Source organism: Elephas maximus, chromosome 13, assembly GCF_024166365.1.
Source record: "Elephas maximus indicus isolate mEleMax1 chromosome 13, mEleMax1 primary haplotype, whole genome shotgun sequence".
NCBI lineage: Eukaryota > Metazoa > Chordata > Mammalia > Proboscidea > Elephantidae > Elephas > Elephas maximus.
This window is the reverse complement of record NC_064831.1, coordinates 48,834,329-48,855,488: the sequence shown is the minus strand read 5'-3', so window position 1 is coordinate 48,855,488 and position 21,160 is coordinate 48,834,329. Positions and strand designations below refer to the sequence as shown.

Genomic DNA, 21,160 nt, shown 5'->3' with positions numbered 1-21,160 from the left:
GCCCCATAGGGTTTCCAAGGAGCGACTGGTAGATTTCCACTGCTAGCGTTTTGGTCAGCAGCTGTAGCTCTTATCCACTGTGCCACCAAGGTGTCTCTCTTACTATAGTGTAATTAAATTAGAAATCAATAAGGGATACCTGAAAAATTTCCCAATATCTGGAAACTGGGTAACAGACTTCTGAGTAACAGTTGATCAAAGAAGAACTCAGAGGAAAATTAGAAAGTATGATGAACTGAATTAAAATGAAAACATGACATAACAATTTGTGAGATGCTGTTAAAGCAGTCCTTAGGAAACAATTTATGGCACCAAACTTCTGTATTAGAAAAAGGGTCTTAAATCAATGGACTCATGAAAAAGAAAAAACAAAATAAATTCAAAGTAAGTAATACAAAAGAAACAATAAAGAGCAAGGTAAAAAAATCAATGTACTAGAAAACAGATAATAATGAAGAAAAATCAAAGAAACTAAAAGGTGGTTCTTTGACAAGATAATAAAATTGATAAATCTCCAGCCAGCTTTATCAGGAACAAAAGAGTGAAGATATAGACTACCAACATCAGGAATGAGAGAGATGACATCACTACAGATTCTACAGATGCCAAAAATGTAATTGGAATATTATGAACAAGTTTATCTCCATAAATCCAACAATTTGGATGAAGTGGATAATTCTTTGAAAATCACAAACTACCAAAGCTTGCTCAAGAAGAAATAGATAACCTAAATAGCTCTTTAGGAAATTGAAATTGTAGTTACAAACCTTTCTACGAAGAAAACTCTAGGCCAAGATGACTTCAGTGGTGAATTCTACCAAACACTATGGAGGAGATAATGCCAATTCTACATAAATTCCCCCAGAAAATCAAAGAAGAGGTAGTACTTCCCAACTCATTTTTTGAGGCCAACATTACACTTAGACTAAAACTTAAGAAAGACAGTACAAGAAAACTGGAGACCAGTGTCCCTTGTGAACATCCAAACCCATTGCTGTCGAGTTGATTCAAACTCACAGTGGCCCTGTAGAATGGGAGAACTGTCCCGTAGGGTTTCCAAGGCTATAAATCTTTATGGAAGCAGACTGCCGCATCTTTTTCCTGCCAAATGGTTGGTGGGTTCAAACCGCTGACCTCTTGGTTAGCTGAGTGCTTAACCACTGCACCACCAGGGCTCCTCTTCATGAACATAGGTGCAAAAATTATAAAATTTCTAGCAAATAGAACTCAACAATATATAAAAGATAATATACAATGCTCAAGTGGGTTTATCCCTGGAACACAGGTTTGGTTTAACATTGGAAATTTTGTGTATTTAATTCACTATATTAATAAGCTAAAAAGAAAAACTATATAAGTATTTTAATAGTTGCAGAAAGAGCAGTTGACAAAAGTCAGCATGTGTTTTTGGTAGTTGTTATCAGCAGAGTAGAAGGGAACTTAACCTGATAAAAGACAGGACAGATACACATCTAATGTTAAGACTTTAGTGTATACTTGAAAATTCTCATTACAAAATGTTAAAAAAAATACTGATTAGTGAGACAGTTACTTTCATACATATTCATAGATATTGAATAATCATAGTAGCATGTTAAGAACTAGAAGAGGAAGGTATAATTTCTTAAAATATACAGGAAAATCCACCATCTCTACAACAAAAAGACAAGGGAAATGAACAGACACTTCACCAAAGAAGACACATGAGGAAATGCTCGCTATCAGTACCATTAGAGAAATGCAAATCAAACCACAATGAGATACTATCTCCCCCTGTGTTACTGGCATGGATTAAAAAAAACAGGAAATAACAAATATTGGAGAGGCTGCGGGAAGATCGGAACTCTTATGCACTGTTGGTGGGAATGCAAAATGATACAATCATTTTGGAAGATGATATGGGGGTTCCTTAGAAAGCTAGAAATAGAAATACCATATGATCCAGCAGTTCCACTCTTAGGCATGTATCCTAGAGAAATAAGAGTCGTCACACAAGTAGACATATGCATACCCATGTTGATTGCAGCATTGTTGACAATAGCAAAAAGATGGAAACAACCTAGATGCCCATCAACAGATGAATGGATACAAAGGAACAAAGGTTACAATAACAGAACTCTTATCAGAAGCTGCACAAGTCAGAAGATAGAGCAACATAAAGTACTACAAGAAAAAAATATTCCCAACGTAAATGCCCACCAACAGATGAATGGATAAATAAACTGTGGTATGTACACGCAATGAAGTACTGTGCAGCGATAGAGCACAATGATGAATCTGCAAAGCATCCCACAACATGGATATATCTGGAGGGCCTTGTGCTGAGTGAAATGTCACAAAAGGACAGATATTGTATGAGACCACTATAAAAATTCATAAAAATGTTTACACACAAAAAGAAACAATCTTTGGTGGTTACGAGGAAGGGGAGGGATGGGGATGGAAAAACACTAAAGAGACAAAAGATAAGTGGTAGCTTTGGTGAAGGGTAAGACAGTACACAATACTGGGGAAGCCAGCCCAACTTGTACGAGGCAAGGTCATGGAAGCTCCATAGACACATCCAAACTCCCTGAGCAGGAAAAAAAAAAAGAACTAGAAGAGGCCTTCAAGATCATACTAATTTAAACTTTTGTTTATTTTTTTATAGGTCAGTATGGAAATCCTTTAAATAAATACATTAGACATTATGAAGGATTATCTTATGATATGGATTCATTACACCAAAAACACCAGCGTGCCAAAAGAGCAGTTTCGCACGAGGACCAGTTTTTACACCTAGATTTCCATGCCCATGGAAGGTGAGTAAATTCTTTCCTATGTCTGAACAACTCTTATATTCAATCTAAATTCAAAGAAAAAATGTATTCCCTTAATTTTCCTTCTCTAATGGAAAGATCCCCATTTGGAAAGTCAGCCTCCTCCGAAATTTGATACATACATTAAAAAATGTCTTTTAAATGGATCGCTCTTCTTATATTGTTAAGGAAACAGTCAAATTTAAATGTTAAATTTATTCATCAGATCCTTTATTGTTATAATATTAGAGGATATATTTTTCAAAGAAAATTCCCACTACTACGTACATATTTTATGGTCAACCGATCTGTCGTCTGATGCCAACAGTGAGAGTAACTAGTTGCATACCTTTGAGTAAGTCCTTCGGTTTCTCATGAACTCAGCTTTATCAGCTGGTAGGTGGATTACCTGCTTTACTCCTCATTTCTCAGGATTGCTAAGGGATGAAGGGAGTGAGGTAAAGGCACATTCATCGAGTGGCTATTTTGTTCTAGGTGCGTAGGCAAATGTCCTTTTATACTCAGGAAACTAAGGCCTCAGAGAAGTTAAATAACTTGTTTAAAGTTACACAGCATAGATTTGACGCAGACCTTGCTGGTATTCTTTCTTTCTGGTATGGGTACTTCGATACAAAATCTTAAGTTTGTCAGGCTCTTTGTCTTGCCTGCTGTAATTAGTAAATCTATTCTTTTTGTACTTTTTGTATTAATGAACCCTGATTGAGACCTGTGTTACTCATCTCCACAAGCGGTTACGCTCTAGACTACTAGCTGAAAGGCTGGCGATTTGAACCTACCAAGAGGCTCCTGGGAAGATAGGCCTGGTAATCTGTTTCTGAAAGGTCATAGCCTTGAAAATCCTGTGGAGCAGTTCTACTGTGTATGTGTGGGATCGTTGTGAGTTAGAATTGAGTTGATGGCAACTAACAGCAACAACAAAGAGGTTTCCCAGCTTCTACTCTGTTCATCATTGAAAGTATCCTGCCTAGTGTTACATGACAAGTCTTCCGTAAATGCTTCTATTTTCATGTCAGCTGATTACTCTAAAACTGCCAATTCATGGCTGTTAGCCAGATTTCTTTATTTGGTTTTTGAGACACCCCGTAAATTTACCCTGCTCTTTAATTTATTGATAATACTTTACTATGTTTTCAGTGAAGGTTTACACAGCAGTTTAGGTTCCCTGTCAACAATTTGCACACAGGTTGTTCTGTGACATTGGTTACATTCATCACAATATGTAAACATATTCATTATTTCCATTTTGGTTGTTCCGTTTCCATTAATCTAGTTTTCCTACCGCTCACATTTTCATCTTTGTTTTAAAATAATTGTTGACGGTTTGGTCTCATATAGGTGATTTTTTTAAAGGAGCACAGTATTTACGGGTGATTTTCATTATTTTTTGAGTTAATTTGTTATTTAGCTGCATGGTGATCTCAAGGATTAGTTTTGATTCAAGGTCTGAAGAGTATCTCAGGACAGTAGTCTCGGGTAGTCCTTCCAGTCTCAACCAGTCCAGTAGGTCTTTTTTTTTTTCTTTAAAGGAATTTGAAATTTTTCCCACATTTTTTCCCATCCTATCAGTGTCAGTTTATTGTAGCCCTATAGTGATAGTGGTAGCTGGGCACCATCTTGTTCTGGTCTCAGCGTAGACGAGGCCTGGTTCCTACATACTACTTGTCCTGTAGACGAGTTCTTCTCTAAGTCTCTGATATCCTCTACCCGTTCTTTATTAGTATCATGAAATAATATGCAATCACTAGCCTTCCTAAATTTTTAGTGACCATCGCAAAATAAGGTAGCATAGTGGTTAAGAGCTTGGCTACTAACCAAAAGGTCAGCAGTTCTAATCCACCAGCTGTTCCTTGGAAACCCTATTGGGCAGTTCTCCTCTGTCCTGTAGGGTTGCTATCGGTCAGAACCGTCTCAACAGCAACAGGTTTATTTATTTATTTTTAATTAATCCCAAGTATTGTTTGGTTGCCAAAAGGAAGAGGTGAGATTTTAGCTTGGATTTAGTTTGGATACCACATTCCTGTTGCATCATTAAATTTTTATTGGGTCTGTCACATAATTCAGAGCATGTGTGGCAAAAACCAAATCCTTAGCTCGTGTGTGTGCGTGCGCATGCACGTGAGTGAGAGAGAGAGTGCTGTTATTCAGTTATCCAACAAATATTTATTGGCTGCCAGCTAAAAGTTACCTTCTTGGGACTATGGATGATACCAAAAACTCAAACCCGTTGCTGTTGAGTCACCTCTGACTCATAGTGACCCTATTGGATGGAGTAGAACTGCCCTTTAGGGTTTCCAAGGAGTGGCTGGTGGGTTCGAACTGCCGACCTTCTGGTTAGCAGCTGAGCTCTTAACAGGGCTCCATGGATGATAGAAATATAAATTAAATGTAGATCCAATGGGAGCAATAAGATATACATAAGACATTGTAATAATATGATATGTGCTTTAAGGAGGGAGAACTCAGTCCTGGCTGAGGCTCTCGGAAAAGGTCTCCGAAGTAGGAAATCTCGTGCTGTATATAAGTGGTCATGCTAAATCTTTTAACAGAAATCCCTGTAACTAATAAAGACACTGTATTCTCTAGAATATATCCAATTTCAGATATATTGTTGTCTCAGTTATTGTATTTGTATATTTAGACTGTCAGAATTTGCGCCCTACAACATGGTTATTATAACCACCTACCTAACATACCTTAGTTAAAAATGTGATGATACGTTCTTATGTCTGCTTTTCCTCAAAATAGGCCTACAGAATGACTTGTGTAGTATAATTATATACTTCATGCTAAGCTTCGCCTCCCTGTCTACCATATAAAAAATTGTAGTTTGGTACAGTACAACCCCTCCTAAACATGATTTGCATCTACATATAAATTTTGATTATTTGGTTAATAAGTTTGTAATGCAAATTACAAATTTGTACTACTAATAGAGTCATTATGATAAAGCAACAGTGTGTTTATTGGAAGACCAAGCTATATTATGAATATAGCCTTGGGACAGCTTTTGGCCGCAGTTAACTGTAGCCCAGGCTATGAAATATATAAGGACCTTGTGCATTGTGGCTAGACTTGTTAATCCACTTTTTTCATCTTTTTGAAGAGTTTCTTCCCATTTTGCCCTTTTATTTAGTGGGGCTTAGCCCACTAGAATATCAATATACTTTAATAAATTACAGGATACATTAAATACTGTACAGTTAACTCAAGGCATACAAAGGGGAATGTATTTGAAAGGGATTCTGCTTAGTCAGACAATTAAGACTTGCATTTCCGAGTAGTAGCACAGCCTGTGTGTGTATGTATATATATGTGTATAAGTGTATATTCCCTACCTGTCTGTCAGTTTGTTGTACTATGGGGCTTGCATGTTGCTGTAATGCTGAAAGCTACGCCAAGTGGTATTCAGCTACCAGCAGGGTCGCCCATGGCAAACAGGTTTTAGCTGAGGTTCCAGACTAAGGCAGACTAGGAAGAAGAAGGATCTGACAGTCTACTTCTGAAAAGACTTAGCCAGTGAAAATCTTAGGAATAGCAGCGGAACATTGTCTGATATAGTGCCGGAAGCTGAGCCCCCCCAGGTTGGAAGGCACTGAAAAGACAACTGGGGAAGAGCTGCCTCCTCAAAGTAGAGTCAACCTTAATGACCTGGATGGAGTCAGACTTTCTGGATCTTTATTTGCTGATGTGGCACGACTCAAAATGAGAAGAAATAGCTGCAAACATCCATTAATAATCGGAACCTGGAATGTACGAAGTATGAATCTAGGAAGATTGGAAATTGTCAAAGATGAAATAGAACGCATGAACATTGTTATCCTAGGCCTTAGTGAGCTGAAATGGCCTGGTATTGGCCATTTTGAATCGGACAGTCATATGGTCTACTATCTGGAAATGACAACTTGAAGGGGAATGGCACTGCATTCATTGACAAAAAGAACATTTCAAGATCTATCCTGAAGTACAATGCTGTCAGTGATAGGATAATATTCATACACCTACAAGGAAGACCCGTTAATCCGAGTATTATTCAAATTTATGCACCAACCACTAAGGCCAAAGATGAAGAAATTGACTTTTACCAATGTCTGTAGTCTGAAATTGATCGACTATGCAACCAGGATGCATTCATGATTACTGGTGATTGGAATGTGAGAGTTGCAAATGAAGAAGGCTTGGAAGTTGGAAAATGTAGCCTTGGTGTTAGAAATGATGCCGGAGATCCCATGATAGAATCTTGGAAGACCAACGACTTCTTCATTGCAGATACCTTTTTTCACCAGTGTAAAGGGCGCCTATACACATGGCACTCGTCAGATAGAATACACAGGAATCAAATTGACTGCAGCTGTGGAAGGAGACGATGGGAAAGCTTAGCATCATCAGTCAGAACAAGGCCAGGGAGCGACTGTGGGACAGATCATCAGTTGTTCATATGCAAGTTAAAGTTGAAACTGAAGAAAATTAGAGCAAGTCCACGAGAGCTGTAGTAGGACTTAGGGTATTTCCCATCTGAATTTAGAGACTATCTCAAGAATAGATTTGATGTGTTGAACACTAATGACCGAAGACCAGATGAGTTGTGGAATGACATCATCTGGGAAGACAGCAAGAGTCATTAAAAAGACAGGGAAAAAAGAAAAGACCAAAATGGATGTTAGAAGCGACTTGAATGTCAAGCAGCTAAAGCAAAAGGAAGAAATGATGAAGTAGAAGAACTGAACAGAAGATTTCAAAGGACAGCCCAAGAAGACAATGTATTATAATGACATGCACAAAGAGCTGGAGAGAGGAAACCACAAGGGAAGAACATCCTCCGCATTTCTCAAGCTGAATGAACTGAGGAAAAAATTCAAGCCTCGAGTTGCAATAGTGAAGGATTCTACGGGGAAAATATTAAATGACGCAGGAAGCATCAAAAGAAGATGGAAAGAATACACAGAGTCATTATTCCAGAAGGAATTTGTTGACATTCAGCCATTTCAAGAGGTAGCATATGATCAGGAACCAGTGGTACTGAAGGAAGAAGTCTAAGCTACACTGAAGACATTGGCAAAAAACAAGGACCCGGGAATTGACAGAATACCAATTGAGATGTTTCAGCAAACGGATTCAGTGCTGGAAGCGCTCACCTGTCTATGCCAGGAAATTTGGAAGACAGCTACCTGGCCAACCGACTGAAAGAGATTCATATTTGTACGTATTCCCAAAAAAGGCGATCCAACCAAAGTGGAAATTATTGAACAGTATCATTAATACCACACGCAAGCAAAATTTTGTTGAAGATCATTCAAAAGCAGCTGCAGCGGTATATTGACAGGGAACTGCCAGAAATTCAGGCCTGATTAAGAAGAGGTTGCTGATGTGAGATGGATCCTGGCTGAAAGCAGAGAATACCAGAGGGATGTTTACCTGTGTTTTATTGACTATGCAAAGGCATTGGATTGTGTGGATCATAACAAATTATGGATAACATTGTGAAGAATGGAAATTCCAGAACACTTAATTGTGCTCATGAGGAACCTGTACATCAATCAAGAGACAGTTGTGTGAACACAACAAGGGGATACTGCGTGATTTAAAGTCAGGAAAGGTGTGTCAGGGTTATATCCTTTTTCCATACCTATTCAGTCTGTATGCTGAGCAAATGATCTGAGAAGCTGGATGACATGCAGAAGAATGGGGCATCAGATTGGAGAAAGACTCATTAACAACCTGCATTATGCAGATGACACAACGTTGCTTGCTGAAAGTGAAGAGGACTTGAAGCACTTACGGATGATCGAAGACCACAGCCTTCAGTATGGATTACACCTCAACAGAAAACAAAAATCCTCACAACTGGACCAATAAGCAACATCATCATAAATGGTGAAAAAATTGAAGCTGTCAAGGATTTCATTTTACTTGAATCCACAATCAACACCCATGGAAGCAGCTGTCAAGAAATTAAAAGACGCGTTGCATTGAGCATCTCTGCTGCAAGGGACTTTAAAGTTTTGAAAAGCAAAGATGTCATCTTGAAAACTAAGGTGCCCCTGACCCAAGTCATAGTATTTTCAGTCACATCATATGCATGGAAAAGCTGGACAATGAATAAGGAAGACGGAGGAAGAGTTGACACTTTTGAATTGTGGTGTTGCCAAAAAATATTGAGTATACCATGGACTGCCAAAAGAATGAACAAATGTGTCTTGGAAAAAGTACAGCCAGAATGCTCTCTAGAAGCAAGGATGGCGAGACTGTGCCTTACATACTTTGGGCATGTTGTCAGTAGGGATCAGTCCCTGGAGGAGGACATCATGCTTGGTAAAGTACATGGTCAGCGGAAAAGAGGAAGGCCCTCAAGGAGATGAATTGACACAGTGTCTGCAACAAGGGGCTTAAGCATAACAACGATTGTGAGCATGGCGCAGGACAGGGCAGTGTTTTGTTCTGTTGTACTTAGGGTTGCTATGAATCGGAACCGACTCAACGTACCTAACAACAACATAAGTGTATATAAATATTAAAGGCATTCTTCCTGGAATTTGTTTTATGCTTAAACACATAAACTTCTTTCAGCCTAGCTTCCCAAACTTCCTAAATAATAAAGGATGTGTCATATTCCAAGTTTATAGATTTTACTGTTAAATGAAGAAATGTTTGGATTCTTCAGAACCCGAAGTCAGTTCTTAAGAATTCCATGAAAAACCATTGTTTGAAAATAAAGTTGAAAGTTGTTTGAAAATAAGAGTACCACTTGAGCCAGTGTTACAGTTGTTGAAGAAAGATATTTTGAAACAAATTTCAGTAATATTTATTAGAATTTTAAAATATGTTGAAAATAAATACAGAGTTAAAGTACACCACTCAGCTTTGCTAAGAAGTTAAACTGTTTCCTAGATTTTAGAAATTGCTTCCCTTGGATAAGTTCTGACAAATGGGGTGCCTGAGCAGTATACCCCCCTGAGCCTTTCTTTTTCCTCTAAGCTCACTGAGCAGTATGCATGTGTGTGTGCTGGTTAATGCATTTATCACATTTCATTAAGTCTGTTTTCATGCATATGTCTTCCCTGTGAGCCTGAAGGGCAGAGCCTGAGTCTTACTTATGTGTCTTATATAGGTGGTCTTCATTTAAGTTTCATTGAAAGAGTGAATGAATGAATGAATGAAGGCATGAATGCATGAAGCAGTATGAAGGGAGTATAATATTTATACACATAAAGTGCTGACAGATAGCTCACAGCAACCTTATGTACGACAGGACAAAATGTTGCCTGGGCCTGCTTAATCATGATTGCTGGCATGTCTGAGTCTATCATTGTGGCCATTGTGCCGATCCATCTCATGAGGGGCTTCCCTTGCCCTTGCTGGCTTACTCCTTCACCCAACTTGATGTCCTCCTCCAGTGATTGATCCCTCCTGGTGATGTGTCAAGCGAGTTAGATGATATTTTGTTGTAATACATAAAGTTTTACTGGCTAATTTTCAGAAGTAGATTGGCAGGCCTTTCTTCCTAGTCTGTCTTAGCTTCCCTGAAACCTGTTCATCATAGTGACCCGGCTGGCATTTGGGATACTGATAGCATAGCTTTCAGTAACACGCAAGGCACCACAGTATGACAGACTCACAGATGGGTGTTGGAAAGTGCTGCTAAGGGAGATGAATTTACGTAGGCTATGTTTTTTTTTTATGTACAACTAATACTTTTATTTATGACTGGCCTTTTTCATAGAGTTTAACAAGAAGAAGTAAAGTTCCAGCTACTGTGGCGTATTTAATTTGATGGGTAATAAAGTACACTACAATATTAAGCAATAGATTTTCAGGTTAAATATTGTATAGTCAGGAAGATCTTACCCTCTTTAGTGGTGGTTCAATTTTGTTGTTGTTTGCGGCACAATTTATTATCAGATCGTAGCATTTGGGTACATTAATAGGTATTGATTTAATACCACTGTGACCAGCCCCCAAGAAAGCTTCAAAGTGTAGAAGAGCAATAAATACCAAGTTTTCTGACCTAAAATGTATAAATTTGTCATTTCTTAAGAAAATTCATCAACCATGTGTCCATGGGTAGGTGCCTAGAGCTGATCGTGCTGACCTTCAGAACGTATCACCTCAGATCCAGCACAATTATTTTTATGTCTTTTACCAACACATGTTTGCATATACTGAATATCCTAGGGTCCTTGGTGTGTCAATGAAAGTCCCTCTTTTTACAAGCAGGCACCTTAAGTGTACCAGCAGTGGTGAGCCTTAAGACGCCAGTGTCCTTATGCTTTGGTGAACAAACGATGGCCATAGCCTCTGGCAGCATGAGCTGATGGGGACAGTGAGCGTGCAGATGAGCGCAGTGGGTGAGAATGCATTTTGGGTGGGATGCGTATGAACCCATCCCAGAGTGAGGAGATGGTCTTGGTCCTGAACTTTGAATAATTCTTCTACACTCTCAACAGTGCGTAGTCTGGTCCTGCAGACTGCTTTGGCACTATTACATGGGCAATAGTAAGTTTGTTATGTGTTAGTTTTCCACAGACCATTCCACAGGTTTCTAGTCTTCTTACTGTTTTAGACTTTGCCAGCAGCAGAAGGCTGTAGCAAAGATCTCCTGGCAAGATTTACGCGCCCCATCCTTCAGCCACTAAACTCTAAACAGCACTTAGAGTAGCAGTGGAGCTGAAGGCCCTGTTTACAAAAGGAGAGTGGCTAGCATTCACTTTGCCCGGGTTGATCTGCAAATAGGTTCAACAAAGCACTCCGTGAGTCTGCTCCGACAACACCAGGGCTTCCTCACTGCAGCTCTGACCCTAGGTTAATTCTTGCTGCTTGAGTTGATCTTTGAAAAACAGAAACTGCTCTGATTCTAGCTGCCACTGGCGTATCTGAGCGGTCTGTTTTCTTTCTGCCTGTCAGCCTCTGATTCTCCAGTTTTAAAAGGACTTCAGCTTTATTCACTTTTGCTTTGCAGATATTCTTGGTATTCTATGTTAACATTTCCTTAAAATATCCTTTTTCACTTCTTTAGGATTTTATACATTTGATTTACGTTAGGTATCTGAATAATTGAAGTCTTCCTCTGCTCTTAAATCTTGTTACTGTTTCAGTGTTGTATGTGTTTTAGTTTTGCTTGCCAGTTGTTTGCCTACATGGTTGCATGAGGTTGGAAACTTTTTTTTTTTTTTTTTGCCAGTAGATACATTTACTTATCTGTGATTATGAGTAATATTTGATGTACTTGTAATCATGTATATTACATGCATTCGTATATTCTGTCATCATGTATAATACAGGTAGTTGTGTATTCTGTAATTGTGTATAATACATGTAATCATGTGTGGTACATGTAATCATGTGTGGTACATGTAATCATGTATTCTGTAATCATGTATAATAGATGTAGTTATGTATTCTGTAATCATTTATAATACACGTAATCACGGGTGATACATGCGACCATGTATTCTGTGGTCGTGCGTGATACATGCGACCGTATATTCTGTGGTCGTGTGTGATACATGCGACTGTATATTCTGTGGCCATGCGTGATACATGCAACCGTGTATTCTATGGTTGTGCGTGATACATGCGACTGTGTATCCTATAGTCACACATGATACATGCGATGGTGTATTCTGTAGTGGCACGTGATACATGTGACTGTGTATCCTGTAGTCGTGTGTGATACATGTGACTGTATTCTGTGGTCGTGCGTGATACATGCGAACTTGTACTCTATGGTCGTGCACGGTACATGCGACCGTGTATTCTGTGGTCGTGCGTGATACATGCAACTGTGTATCCTATAGTCATGCGTGATACATGCGACTGTATTCTGTGGTTGTGCGTGATACATGTGAACTTGTACTCTATGGTCGTGCGTGGTACATGCGACCGTGTATTCTGTGGTTGTGTGTGATACATGTGACTGTATTCTGTGGCCGTGTGTGATATATGCGACCGTGTATTCTGTGGTTGTGTGTGATACGTGTGACCCTGTATTTTGTAGTTCTGTATGATACATGTAATCGTGTGTTTTGTGATCATGTATAATGCAGGTAGTCATGTATTCTGTAATCGTGTATAATACATGTACTCATGTATTCTGTAGTTGTGTATGATACATGCGACTGTGTATTCTGTAGTCATATATGATACATGTGACCATGTATTCTGTAGTGGTGTATGATACATGTGATAGTGTATTCTGTAATCACGCCATTATGGCAGAGTCTTCCGTTGGCGCTCCTTTACGTGAAGAAAAACTCACACCAATGATCTGTTTGTCTTATACAGCATGCAGTTACTTATTTTAACGCAAGTTTTAGTTTTTTACCTTCCTTGGGCACTCTTGTAGGTTCTTGTTTATGTACTGTAAGATAATTTATCTATCTCAGGACTGTCAGTTAAGCCTGGAACTGTGTTTTTCCGACTGTGGAGCCCTGGAATTTCTGTGGAGGATGCCTCAGGCACTGTCCGGGGGGTGCACACGGGCAGACTCTTTCTTTTCCACATCCACCAGCCTGTTCTGTTGTATCCTGTTTATTTTTTAAATCTTGGGCTTCTGTAAGATAATTTGGAAAAAAAAGGTCTTTTCTGTTTCAGAAATGTACTGGAGGAAATAGACTAAGACATCTGACTCATAGTAGTATTTGATGTTAACACTGGCAATTCGTCTTAAAAAACAGTTTGGATGGAGACTCAAGCAACTTCGTTAAGAGGAAGGTGAAGTTAAGGAGAAGAATGTCTGTAGACATGAGGGCCGCCCTGGTTAAGTGCAGTTTTAGAACTAGAACTAGTACTAGAAATCACTAACCCAGTGTGGGGCCTACCACAGGCCTGTTCTGTTTAGACATGACTGACACCTATTCATGAAGACAGTCCTGTGCTTTGGGACTCCCAGTTACACCAATGATGCTCAGAAGCAGGGCTTCCTCCCTGCTTTGTCAAGGTACTTCATCTGTTGCGGCTTTTTGTCCTGTTGTGGCTTCAGTTTAGGGGGTGTACCCTTGATCTGTTGCTGTTTCCTCCTGAGAATCAGAGCTACACTATCTTTAGCTAAATGGAAATCCCGTGGGAAAAAGCAACTTCTTTCTGCTCTGTGAAAACCAGAAAACCAAACCTGTTGCTGTCGAGTCAATTCCGACTCATAGCAACCCTATAGGACGGAGTAGAACTGCGCCATTGGGTTTCCGAGGAGTGCCTGGTGAATTCAAACTGCCGACCGTTTGGATAACAGTCATAGCTCTTAACCACTACACCACCAGGATTTCTGATTATTTTATATAAAGATATAGAGGGTACATGACCTTCCAGGGATTTGTAGAATCATGCCCTAACATAATTTATATCATTGTTCGTCATCAAAGGTGGTTCCTGTACCTCTTTTAGTTGTCCAGTTTAGATGTAGAGTGCTTTCCTAAAGCCCGAAAAGGAAAACCAGCTATTATTACCACAAGGTACAGCTAGCTACATCTTCAGAACACTGAAGCTGGGAAATTGGCTGCCTGGGCTCCTTTGCATCTGTTTCGTGTATTTTTTTCAAATCGCTGTCCTTTGTTAGCTGATTTTGTCCTCGTATAACTTCACTCTATACCTTACAATTGTAGTATAATGCCACCGAAGAAAGCCAGAGAAGAGTTAGATTAGAACTCCCAGAATCAAGATGAGAGACAAAATTATAACGATCCATAGAATCAATACAGTGATTAAATCTGAGGATAGGAAAACATGGCTCATGCAATAAGTTCTTTGTAGGGTGTCTTACCTCCTTGAAGGAAATCTAAAGTGTATCTTTGATGACAGTGTAAGGTATTATAATAATTAAAAAAAAGAATTAGACTTGCTTAAAGAAACATAGGAAAATGGGACAGAGTTTAGCCATAGTCTAGAAAGTGGCTCAGGCATTCATAATCAAAGAGAATTTCTCAGGGTGTTGCTCGGTTCTTTTAGATTAAAGTGCAATTTTCAGTGAACATCAAATGAGGTTCTGTTTTCATTTCTGTATCTTATTTGCATTTGTTCTGACTAAAAGGTGACTTGATGGAGACGATAATATTACGTGAAAACCACTACCATACTCAGGATGTATTAGCGTGACCTTTTGTATCACTTGCTTGAGGGGCGTTTAGCATGGTGGAAAGAGTGATAGGCAGTGACCGAGACTAGAGTTCAGTTCTAACTGGTGGTCTGTGACACTGAGGCAGGCCCCCCTTGCAGCGTTCCTGTGAGGATGAGATACAGTGATCCACCAGTAAAGCTCTGTATGAGCATCACTCTGGCAGTACCTCAGCTGAGTCTCTTGGGGCTTTTACTGCTAAGAAAGGCATCTCTGGCCACACAATTTTCTTCTATACCCCAGCTGTTTGGAATATGGTGATTTTTATAAAGCAGTGTTCACTGCAGTTTTTTGACCTTTGGATCAAAGTTTAAACAATTACAGGATCAGGTTGTTCTCAGATTTTTTTTTTTTGTAGAGAAACTAAGAAGGTAGCATGTGGTTTGCCAGCCAGCTACTTTTTATTATTATTATTTTATAATATGTTACCATTTGCATTTTATATAAATACTAAAATAGCAAAAAGATATGAACTGTCAAACAGATGGTACCAGAATTGCAATTAGGAAATTGGAATCCAGTGGCCTGGTTATTGGGATAAACTATGTCTCACTCTCGGCTCTTCGTTTGTAGCTTATCCATTTTATAGGTGTGACAGACTTGCTTCACTGTAGCTTCTTTCTACTATTTACCCAGCTTCCAAGGCTCTTTCTCATTCCCTTCTCTGTTATGTATATTTTACATGCAAATTGAATTTGATATTAGTAAGAGCAGAACATTTTGGTGATATAGTAAATTTGATATTTTGTTATTGCTGTTTGACTCTGCATGGATAATTGAGAACTGATTTTATTTATGGTTTTAATCCAGTTTAAATCAAAAGTGATAATATTTTGTGGATATAAGATGATTTTCTTATTATAAAATCAATATCAGGAATAGAAGGGTCTTACTTAACTTCTATTGTAACATCCCTCTAGGGTGGTTATGTAGCCTGTGCTTAGACATCTTAAGTGATGTAAAACTATTTTTGGGGGGTGGAAGGTGTAAAATGGACTCTTCTTATATTGAACTTGGATGTCTTGCTGAAGCTTTTGCCCAATTTTTTTTGCCATGTAGAATACTAACAAATTTTGCTGAATAATAAATCCTGAATAACCAATACATTCAGCCCTTCGACATTCAGTGTTTAGTCTGTTTGACAAAAGTGCTCTCTCAGAGGCAACGTTTACATGGTGTAGGAGCCCTGGTGGCACAGTGGTTAAAGTGCTCAGCTGCTAACCGAAAGGTTTGTGGTTTGAGCCCACCAGCTGATCCACGGGAGAAAGATGTGGCAGTGTGCTCGCATAAAGATTACAGCCTTGGAAACCCAATGGGGCAGTTCTGCTTTGTCTTGTAGGGTCGTTATGAGTCGGAATTGACTTGATGACAACAGGCTGTCTTTTTAAATTTATATAGTATCTTTAAAAATATAATGATAAATTCATATTTTTCAAAGTATGATTCCTTATAAAAATACATTTACACTTGCATATATGATCAAGAATTTCCTGTCCATCAATTGGCAAAAGTAATTTCACGAAGAGACAGCATGGTCAACGAGAATTTAGGCAGACAGCCCCGTTGGTCAAGGATAAGCTGCTGGTTTACCATTTCTGTGAAGTCTCCGTTTTGAAGATGTGTTTGGCTTTGTCGATTGCATGCTGCAGTAGTTGGGAACCTTGAGGCTCTAAGGTCTCTTTCTTAGCTTAGAGTCTTTGTCACAGCACCAAGGAAGACCTAGGAGTTTTTGACTAGAGTTTGTCAAGTGACCAAATGAGTGCAGTCTGAAAATAAAAGGGTGCCAGGATTGACATGAAATTAAGGAAAAGACAAAATAGACAATGTTCAAAACGGGAAACACTTTGAAATTATACCCTACTCATCCCTATTTGCATGGAAAATGAGTTGTCTTTTTTTCTTTTTTTATCACCTTTATTGAGGTATAATTTACATAAAATAGAATATATTCATTTTAAGTGCATGGTTGGACAAATGTATATACTTGTGTTACCACCACTTGAACCAAGATATAGAATGTTTTCATCAGACCGAAAAATTTCTTCATTCCTCTTTACTGCTAGTTTCCCCCCTCCTCAGGCAACCACTGATCTGTTTCTGTCACTATAGATAGGTTTTGCCTGTTCTAGAATTGCATATAAATGGGATTATACTGTGTGTATTTTTTTTGTCTTCACGAAAGTGCCTATATTTAGTAGTTTGATTTTTTTATATTGCTTAATAGTTTGCCATTGTATGAAAAAGCCACAATTTGTTTATCTCTTTATTTATTGATGGACATTTAGGCTATTTCGGAAACTCTGGTGGCGTAGTGGTTAAGTGCTATGGCTGCTAACCAAAGGGTCGGCAGTTTGAATCCACCAGGTACTCCTTGGAAACTCTATGGGCAGTTCTACTCTGTCCTGTAGGGCTGCTATGGGTCGGAATTGACTTGATGGCACTGGGATTTTTAGGCTATTTCTAGTTTTTAGTTATCATGTCCAGTTCTTTGTGTTTGTTGTTGTTGTTAGGTGCCATGGAGTCTGTTCAGACTCATAGCGACCCTATGTACAACAGAAGGAAACACTGCCTAGTCCTGCGCCATCCTCACAATTGTTGCCGTGCTTGAGCTCATCGTCACAACCCTATGTCGATCCGTCTCCTTAAGGGTCTTCCTCTTTTTCGCTGATCCTCTACTTTACAAGCGTGATGTCCTTTTCCAGGGACTGATCCCTTCTGATAACATGTCCGAAATATGTGAGATGAATTCTCACCATCCTTGCTACTAAGGTACATTCTGGCTGTACTTCAGAGACAGATCTGTTTGTTCTTCTGGAAGTGCACACAGTATGTTCAATATTCTTTGACAACACCATATTCAAAAGCGTCAGGTCTTCTTCTGCCTTCCTTATTCGTTGCCCAGCTTTCACATGCATATGAGGTGATTGAAAACACCATGGCTTGGGTCTGGCGCGCCTTAGTCTTTAAAGTGACATCTCTGCTTTTAAACAGTTTAAAGAGGTTTTTTTTTGGCAGAGATTTGCCCAGTGCAGTGCATCTTTTGATTTCTTGACTGCTGCTGCCGTGGGTGTTGATTGTGGATCCAAGTAAAATGAAATCCTTGAAAACTTCATCTTTCCTCTGTTTGTCATGATGTTGCTTATTGGTCGAGTTGTGAGGATTTTTGTTTTCTTTATGTTGAGATGTAATTCATACTGAAGGCCGTGGTCTTTGATCTTCATCAGTAGTCCTCTTCACTTTCAGCAAGCAGGGTTAGTATCATCTGCACAAAGTAGGTAGTTATGAGGCCTCCTCCAATCCTGATGCCCCATTCTTCATATAGTCGAGCTTCTCGGATTATTTGCTCAGCATATGGATTGAATAACTATGGTGAAAGGATACAACCTGACACACACCATTCTTGACTTTAAACCACTCAGTATCCCCTTGTTCTGTTCGAACAGTTGCCTCTTGGTCTACATACAGGTTCCTCACGAGCCCAATTAAGTGTTCTGGAATTCTAGTTCTTTGCAATATTATCCATAATTTGTTATGATCCACACAGTCAGTAAAACACAGGTAAACATCATAGTCAGTAAAACACAGGTAAACATCTTTCCTGTATTCTCTGCTTTCAGCCAGGATCAATTTGACATCAGCAATGATACTCCCGGTTCCACATCCTCTTCTGAATCCGGCCTGAATTTCTGGTAGTTCCCCGTTGATGTACGGCTGCAGCTGCTTTGGAACGATCTTCAGCAAAATTTTACTTGTGTGTGATAGTAATGATATTGTTTGATAATTTCTACATTCTGTTGGATCACCTTTCTTTGGTATGGGCACAAATATGGATCTCTTCCAGTTGGTTGATGAGGTAGCTGTCTTTCAAATTTCTTGGCATAGACCAGTGAGCATTTCCAGCACTGCTTCCATTTGTTGAAACATCTCAATTGGTATTCCATCAATTCCTGGAGCCTTGTTTTCCACTGGTGCCTTCAGTGCAGGGACCTCTTCCTTCAGTACCATTGGTTTTTGATCACTTGTTACCTCCTGAAATGGCTGAATATTGACCAATTCTTTTTGGTACAGTAACTCTGTATTCCATCTATATTCTTTTGGATGCTTCCTGCATCATTTAGATTTCTCCCCCGTAGAATCCTTCACTATTGCAACTTGAGGCTTGAATTTTTTTCTTCAGTTCTTTCAGCTTGAGAAATTCCGAGCATGTTTTTTCCTATTTGGCTTTCTATCTCCAGGTCTTCGCACATTTCATTATAATACGGTACTTTGTCTTCTCAGGCCACCCTTTGAAATTTTCTGTTTAGCTCTTTTGTTTCATCATTTCTTCTTTCGCTTTAGCTGTGCTACGTTCAAAAGCAAGTTTCAGATTTCCTTCTGATGTCCATTTTGGCCTTTTCTTTCTTTGCTGCCTTTTTAATGACCTCTTGCATTCTTCATGTATGGTGCCCTTGATGTTATTCTACAACTTGTCTGGTCTTTGGTCATTAGTATTCAGTCCATCAAATGTATTCTTGAGATGTTCTCTAAATTCAGGTGGGATATACTCAAGGTCATACTTTGGCTCTCGTGGAATTGCTCTAATTTTGTTCAGCTTCAGCTTGAACGTGCATATGAGCAGTTGATGGTCTGTTCTGCAGCCAGCCCCTGGCCTTGTTATGACTGATAATACTGAGTTTATTGAGCTTTTCCGTCATCTTCTTTCCACAGATGTGGTGGATTTGATTCTTGTTTATTCCATCTGGCACTGTCCACATGTATAGTCCCTGTTTATGTTGTTGAAAAGATATTTGCAATGAAGAAGTCGTTGGTATTGCAAAATTCTGTCATGTGATCTCTGGTGTTGTTTCTGTCACCAAGGCTGTATATTCCAACTACCAGCCCTTCTTTGTTTCCAACTTTCGCATTCCAGTCACCAGTAATTGTCAATGTATCTTGATTGTAGTATCCCAGCAACATGCAAACCCCCAGGTGTGACTACCTGACAGACACGAGGTGGAATTCTTTATGTGAACATGTCTTATGTTTTCATTTCTCTTGGAGTGCAATCACTGGATCATAAGGTTTTTGTATATTTATTTTATAAAAAAATTGTCAGACAGTTTTCCAAAGTGGTTATCCCATTTTACATCCCCATCTGTAACGCGTGAGAGTGCCCCTCTGGTAGGGATGGTGGTAGTGTCTCATTGTGGTTCTAGTTTGCATTTCTCTGTTGATAAATAATGTTGAACAGGTTTCCAGGAGAAAGCCAGTTTTATTCATTTTTTCTTTTATAGTTTATGTTTTTGTGTCTTAACATGTCTTTGGCTGCACCAAGGCCATGATGGTTTCCTCCTAAAGTTATAGCTTATATATTATGTAAGTCTGTGTGATTCAGTTCAGTTTAATTCTTGTGTATGATAGAGGTAAGGGTCAAGATTTTTTCCTAAATATGAGTATCAGTTTGCACTATTTGTTGAAAAGACTATTCATTCTTCATTGAATTACCTTGACCTATTTGTTGATGCCTATTTCTGTACCCTTGACTTTTGTTTCATTGATCTATGTATATCTCATGCCAACGTGATAACTATAGCTTTATAGTAAACATACCCAGCAGAGTCCAGTTAGGAGACAGAAACCACAAAGCATTTGAAGAGACAAGGTTTAATCTAAGGAATTATTAACTATTTACTAGTGATTAGCTACTAAGAGGTGATTAAAAAAAAAAAAAAACCTAAATACCCTCCAGCTAAGGGAGATTATCCAAGGAAAGAACAAACTTGAATGGGGGGCCTTTAGCCAAAGATGAGATTCAGACCTCACCGGCAAGGATGTGACTGCATCCGTCATGGTGGAGAAAGTCCTCCCTGGGCCAGAGCTGGTTCGCAGTTGGTAGGCCAAGCTGATGGGCAGGGAGCCACCAGTCAAGACTGGCAGCAGAACTTAGCGGAGGGTGAATGCCACAGCGTGCCCTCTTTACATGGCTCTGGCAGCAGAACAGAAGCTCACTGAAACAGGAAGAACGGCACCTTCCTCCTGTGGTGGCTACTTGAGAGCCCTTTACTGACAAGGCTTATTATGTCACCTGGCTAAGGAGAAATGTTTGCATTGTCTGACAAAGCAGTGAAGTGTTTGTTAGGAGCTCAGAGGCAGTTTGGCTATTCTAGGTCCTTTCAGTTTCCATATAAAATTTAGAATCAGTTTGTCAGTTTCAGTAGCAAAATCTGCTAGGATTTTGGTTGGGATTATGTTGAATCTCTAG

The 21,160-nt window shown here is 39.2% G+C and overlaps 1 protein-coding gene across 1 annotated transcript in view; it reads left to right on the top strand.

Moving 5' to 3' along the window:
• Positions 1-21,160, top strand: part of ADAM10 (ADAM metallopeptidase domain 10) — a 166,956-nt gene that overhangs the window by 46,603 nt on the left and 99,193 nt on the right. The window contains exon 2 of the mRNA XM_049905181.1: positions 2,651-2,801. Within this exon, the coding sequence (XP_049761138.1) occupies positions 2,651-2,801 (151 nt within the window). The remainder of the gene's footprint in view (positions 1-2,650; positions 2,802-21,160) is intronic.